Source organism: Amphimedon queenslandica, unplaced genomic scaffold (genome assembly GCF_000090795.2).
Source record: "Amphimedon queenslandica unplaced genomic scaffold, v1.1 AMPQUscaffold_12909, whole genome shotgun sequence".
Taxonomy (NCBI): Eukaryota; Metazoa; Porifera; class Demospongiae; order Haplosclerida; family Niphatidae; genus Amphimedon; species Amphimedon queenslandica.
The window spans coordinates 5776-12697 of record NW_003546855.1 but is presented as its reverse complement, the minus strand read 5'-3'; the positions used below and the strand labels follow the sequence as shown (position 1 = coordinate 12697).

General features: G+C 36.8%; 1 protein-coding gene and 1 long non-coding RNA gene across 2 annotated transcripts; both read right to left on the bottom strand.

Annotated features, from left to right (window-relative positions):
- Positions 1 to 2: 2 nt before the first annotated feature.
- LOC100640260 (neurogenic locus Notch protein-like) lies at positions 3 to 3914 on the bottom strand (the record flags this gene model as incomplete). The annotated part of the gene is made up of 3 exons (XM_020002452.1): positions 3045 to 3914; positions 2835 to 2996; positions 3 to 2776 (listed from the first exon to the last, which is right to left on the bottom strand). Coding segments are annotated over exons 1-3 (3366 nt in total), but the record flags the coding sequence as incomplete, so codon positions are not given.
- A 280-nt stretch (positions 3915 to 4194) lies between these two features.
- On the bottom strand, positions 4195 to 4905 carry LOC109586282 (uncharacterized). Its single transcript, XR_002186918.1, has 3 exons — positions 4831 to 4905; positions 4658 to 4786; positions 4195 to 4612 (listed from the first exon to the last, which is right to left on the bottom strand). It is a non-coding gene; the product is annotated as an uncharacterized LOC109586282 (long non-coding RNA).
- Positions 4906 to 6922: the final 2017 nt, after the last annotated feature.

Sequence of the window (6922 nt, the reverse complement as noted above, 5' to 3'; positions counted from 1 at the left end):
TTAGTGGAGCAGTTCTTTCCAGTGTAGCCTTGAACACATTGGCAATTATAATCAGCTACTTGATCAGTACAGGTGGCACCATTTTGACATGGATTAGGATTACAATCGTTTATATTAGTGGAGCAGTTCTTTCCAGTGTAGCCTTGAGCACATTGGCAATTATAATCAGCTACTTGATCAGTACAGGTGGCACCATTTTGACATGGATTAGGATTACAATCGTTTATATTAGTGGAGCAGTTCTTTCCAGTGTAGCCTTGAACACATTGGCAATTATAATCAGCTACTTGATCAGTACAGGTGGCACCATTTTGACATGGATTAGGATTACAATCATTTATATTAGTGGAGCAGTTCTTTCCAGTGTAGCCTTGAGCACATTGGCAATTATAATCAGCTACTTGATCAGTACAGGTGGCACCATTTTGACATGGATTAGGATTACAATCGTTTATATTAGTGGAGCAGTTCTTTCCAGTGTAGCCTTGAGCACATTGGCAATTATAATCAGCTACTTGATCAGTACATGTGGCACCATTTTGACATGGATTAGGATTACAATTGTTTATATTAGTGGAGCAGTTCTTTCCAGTGTAGCCTTGAGCACATTGGCAATTATAATCAGCTACTTGATCAGTACAGGTGGCACCATTTTGACATGGATTAGGATTACAATCGTTTATATTAGTGGAGCAGTTCTTTCCAGTGTAGCCTTGAGCACATTGGCAATTATAATCAGCTACTTGATCAGTACATGTGGCACCATTTTGACATGGATTAGGATTACAATTGTTTATATTAGTGGAGCAGTTCTTTCCAGTGTAGCCTTGAGCACATTGGCAATTATAATCAGCTACTTGATCAGTACAGGTGGCACCATTTTGACATGGATTGGGACTACAATCATTTATATTAGTGGAGCAGTTCTTTCCAGTGTAGCCTTGAACACATTGGCAATTATAATCAGCTACTTGATCAGTACAGGTGGCACCATTTTGACATGGATTAGGACTACAATCATTTATATTAGTGGAGCAGTTCTTTCCAGTGTAGCCTTGAACACAAGTGCAGGAATAATCAGCTACTTGATCAGTACACGTGGCACCATTTTGACATGGATTAGGATTACAATCGTTTATATTAGTGGAGCAGTTCTTTCCAGTGTAGCCTTGAACACATTGGCAATTATAATCAGCTACTTGATCAGTACAGGTGGCACCATTTTGACATTGATTAGGATTACAATCGTTTATATTAGTGGAGCAGTTCTTTCCAGTGTAGCCTTGAACACATTGGCAATTATAATCAGCTACTTGATCAGTACAGGTGGCACCATTGTGACATGGATTAGGACTACAATCATTTATATTAGTTGAGCAGTTCTTTCCAGTGTAGCCTTGAGCACAAGTGCAGGAATAATCAGCTACTTGATCAGTACACATGGCACCATTTTGACATGGATTAGGACTACAATCATTTATATTAGTGGAGCAGTTCTTTCCAGTGTAGCCTTGAACACATTGGCAATTATAATCAGCTACTTGATCAGTACATGTGGCACCATTTTGACAAGGATTAGGATTACAATCGTTTATATTAGTTGAGCAGTTCTTTCCAGTGTAGCCTTGAACACATTGGCAATTATAATCAGCTACTTGATCAGTACAGGTGGCACCATTTTGACATGGATTAGGATTACAATCGTCTATGTTTGTGTTGCAGTTCTTTCCAGTGTAGCCTTGAACACATAGGCAATTATAATCAGCTACTTGATCAGTACAGGTAGCACCATTTTGACATGGATTTGGACTACAATCGTTTATATTAGTGGAGCAGTTCTTTCCAGTGTAGCCTTGAGCACAAGTGCAGGAATAATCAGCTACTTGATCAGTACAGGTGGCACCATTTTGACATGGATTAGGACTACAATCGTTTATATTAGTTGAGCAGTTCTTTCCAGTGTAGCCTTGAGCACAAGTGCAGGAATAATCAGCTACTTGATCAGTACAGGTGGCACCATTTTGACATGGATTAGGACTACAATCGTTTATATTAGTTGAGCAGTTCTTTCCAGTGTAGCCTTGAGCACAAGTGCAGGAATAATCAGCTACTTGATCAGTACAGGTGGCATCATTTTGACATGGATTAGGACTACAATCGTTTATATTAGTTGAGCAGTTCTTTCCAGTGTAGCCTTGAGCACAAGTGCAGGAATAATCAGCTACTTGATCAGTACAGGTGGCATCATTTTGACATGGATTAGGATTACAATCATCTATGTTAGTGTTGCAGTTCTTTCCAGTGTAGCCTTGAACACATAGGCAATTATAATCAGCTACTTGATCTGTACAGGTAGCACCATTTTGACATGGATTTGGACTACAATCGTTTATATTAGTGGAGCAGTTCTTTCCAGTGTAGCCTTGAGCACAAGTGCAGGAATAATCAGCTACTTGATCAGTACAGGTGGCACCATTTTGACATGGATTAGGACTACAATCGTTTATATTAGTTGAGCAGTTCTTTCCAGTGTAGCCTTGAGCACAAGTGCAGGAATAATCAGCTACTTGATCAGTACACGTGGCACCATTTTGACATGGATTAGTATCACATTCATTGATTTCTATGGAGCAATTTCTTCCTGTATAGCCGTCTAAACAAATACATGAATAGTTTGCTACTTTATCCATGCAAGAGGCTCCATTATTGCAGGGATTAGGATCACAGTCATCAATATTATTTGAGCAATCATCTCCAGTGTATCCTTCAATGCAACCTATATTAGTGAATCATAATACAATAACTGTGATTATACCTCTGGAGGCAGAACTTACTGCAAGTGTAATTGTTTTCATCATTGGCAATAAAATTTGTACCAGATGATGAGCAGGACAGTGTATTACTACACTGACCAGAAGAAGTGAATGTCAAGCAACAATCATTCGAGCTTGATCCGTTACACCTCATCAGTCCAGAATTACAAGTACTGTGACATTCTAAAGTGAGTCTAGCTCAAGTAGTATGATGATAATATATTGTCTTACCTACGCATCTGTCATTACCACCACTATTCCTGCAATCAGAACAATCAATTCTGGGAGCAGCACCAATAACACTAGCATGAGGAGTGTCTAGTCCACCATATCCATACCAGCCCCCACTGACACATCCCATCTGAAATATACTAGTAGCTTCAGGCTGTCCTGGATTGGGAGTGTATGTTGCTACCAATGAGAGACTTGTATATGTATTGATTGTGTCCCCTTGAGCCATGCAGACATATTGAACTGATCCAAAGATCGTAGGATTAGGGAGCCCAATCGGGTCATCAATGAGCAGTAAAAGCCTCAATGCAGTCCGTATGTCGTTGTTATTAGGAAGAGAACAGTCTTGAGCAGCTATCGGATGGATTATAAAAGAAAGGCTGAGCGCAAACAAGAAAAGAGAGTGTTTCTTCGAGCACACCGACTCCATTGTGTTCTAACTGCCTAGCTAGCTTTAAAAAACACTATGCCAGCTCGAGCCTTGCATGCAAGCAATGTGCGCATTAATTAGAACAAAATAAATTTAAAATTTTGATCTTGAGGCTTGGTCAGACTACCATGCACAAGTTTCTTTATATTTAGATCACTTCAACCTTTGTGTGGATCCTTTGCTCTAGCATGGCCTTAGAAGTTAATGGGCAAAATCTCCTGCAATATTGCACTTCAATGATGTAACTGTTGCAGCGTGGTTGTCTATGATAATTTGAGAATGATATCCTCTTTTTCTCCTCCATCTTGATTTCTCTCCACCTCCTCCACATAACAAAATATTTTAATTAATTTGCTGAGCAGAGCATGAGGAAAAATGAGATCATAGGATAATATTTCCTTGATGCATCTGTATGCCGTATGCCAGTGACCTATTTTTTAAAGTTGTTCCAAATACCATGTATTGTATTGTAGTGCTTGTCAGCTCATGAAGCTCATGCTGCCATTAGCTCAGTTTGCAGATCCCTGATGCATAGAGTATATTTCAATGCTGTTTGAACTATAGAAAGAGAGAGATGGATGGGAAGAGAGGGACAGATAAAGCCCACAATATAACATGTACATGTACATATACTGCATTTACAGACATTGTGCATGCGCATAAACATCATTATAATAAACATTGTGCATGCAGTACACACATGAATACAGTATCATTATTCATTGCATCCTAATTATATAACAGAAACAATATACATTGTGTGTGTACATTAAAGCATCCATGTACAGTGTAAATGGTAGAAACCATCCTACAGCCATATACCATAATAGTGGGGTTTTTCGAGGACAAAAAACTTCACAAATTTTACAGATTTTTTAAGATTCGCAAAATTAAATCACTTTAGTATGGTATAAAATGGCAGAATAGTGGAAACATGCAAAAAATAAATTCACGAATCTCCGGATACAGGTCATTTGCGAAAATTATTATCCTCGAAAAAAACCCACTATACAGTACATGTATGAACCAGAGTACTGTGATACCAAGGAGAGAGAGGGATCTGTCTTGCTTATGTTTTTTGAGTAACAAGAACTCCATTGACATTTTTTGAGAATATAATATAGTCCTTCAGTTTAAACTAGCAAAAGGACAAATGTTATGTATTATTTAAGTATGTGCTTACATTAATAGCTGGTTGTGAGTGTACTCTTGTTCTTATTCCAGTGGTTCCTGTCCCACCTCCTCCTCCTCTAAAATGACGTAAATTAAGTTCTTTAGCAACTTCACGTAGTTTCTCCATGTATGTCTCTGCCTACAAGTACACATGTAACTACACCTTCAGTTACACTCACTTACTGTTCCAGTGGAGTGCAGAAAGGTGTTAGTGATGATCTCTTGTTATCATCATCATCAATAGTGACTATAGAAATAATAATAATAATACGTAATGATGTCAGTCATAAAATGATAAATGTTATGCTCTTGGTTTGAACTGATTCTTGCTAAAAGTAATCGAGCCTTTGCTCACCTAAAAAATAGGCCAATTTCTGAAAAGTATACCCTGTATTATAGCACATGTTTTTTCCTTTAAAATGGCTCAAAATCACCCCCAATTTTTATTACATTTTAAAATGCCTATTGATGTCTTTATGCTATGTAGAAAGTTTGAGCTGATTTCCGACATAAAATTTTTGAGTTATGATCATTTTTAAAAAAAGACCAATTTCTAAACAAATCCTTGGCCATGCTTTTTTATTACCAAAAAAATGGCTCAAATATCACTTCTCATTTTATTACACTTACACTTGCCACAAAAAGCAACGCAGAATTGAAATTTGTCTTTGGTACACCAAGCTAGATCGTTACTGAAATGAAGATGTCTTCTACAAAGTATGTCCTTACCCTTGTTGTAGTAGACTAGGTCCAAAAACAATACCCATGGACTAAAGTCTACACTCTGCATTAAGAAAGGAAGAATACTTAGACTACTATGTTTCTAGTAATACTGAAACAAAAGTTACTCTTAAATTCCCTTACCTATGTAGGCTGTGTAATTGACAATAGATAAGTCAGGACCAAGGATCAATTTGTAAACATACATCAGTATTAATTAGAACCCACCCATCGTGGGTGTTTGATATTTAATTATGAATTCAATGAACAAATACCGGGTACTATTTTTAGAATGAATTAATGCTACATAATAAAATTATAACAATCTTTATAATTGTCTAATAGTGTCTGTGCTAGTCTATCAGCTCTTCTTGTATTCTCTTGTTTAATTATTTCTAGAAACAAACCAAAATCTCCCCCACCCTCCCTAATGGATGCTTCAGTAAACTAAACTAAGCAGCTCGTCCATTCTTTGATTAGCAATTAGTCCACATCTTTCATCAAGAACTTTAGTTTTCTTTCATTTGTTTATCATCCTCTTCTCATGTAGCTTATCTAGATCTACTAATGTATTTAGATCAAGCCTCTCCTAGTACATTCTGTCATTACTCTATAAAAGTATCAGATCTAAATGTATATACCTATTAATGATACAAATTGAGTGATTAGTGTGTTATTATGTTAATATCAACCATACCTTCTTCAGTCTCTCTCGACTGATACTAGCAGTAGAGGAGCTTGAGCTAGTGGTGTTTTCTGAGCCATTTTTTGCAAAAACCATGGACCACAATAGCCATTTGCTTTTTTCTCGAAACTTGGCTAATTATATAAAATGCTCATAACTCAGTCAAAAACAGCTCAAACTTTCTACATGTAGCAAAGGACATTATAAAATGAAATAAAACTTGGGGCTGATTTTTGAGCAATTTTTGGAAAAGCAATGGAAAGCGAAGGAAGAGAAAGGAATGGGTAAAATAGCAAAGCAAATTAAGTGGAATAAATTGCTTATTGATAATCAATAAGAAATTCATTCCACTTACTTAATAATTACAATTCCCTTCCACTATTTAATAATAATTACCAAAAAAGACACTGAAATAATAATCTTCGAAACACAATTTTATAAAGTTACGACATGCCAAACAAGCCTCTTTGGACCACATTTCAATATCAATGTTACCTATATAGTCTTGCTGCCTCCCAATGACTGTAGGCGGAGGGTTGAGCTGATACAATCTAGCTGATTAATATCTAGCTAGACTAAATATTATCCAGTGTGGTTTGTAATAGGGAGAGGAGGGACCAGCATACACTAATACAGCTGGTATATATAACTACCTTTTCTTTAGGGGGCTCTGTTACTACTGTTAAGAAGAACGACTTGCTCCGTTGGTATATACTCTGTATAATAAAGCCAAATGCCTTCGCATGGACAATAAATCAATAATTCATGCAATATCTTATTAAGGGTATAGGGCTTTTATTATGGCATTTGCATACAAAGTTATGTTTCAGAAACACTTTCTTTTCAATAGAACAATTAAAAACACAAAAA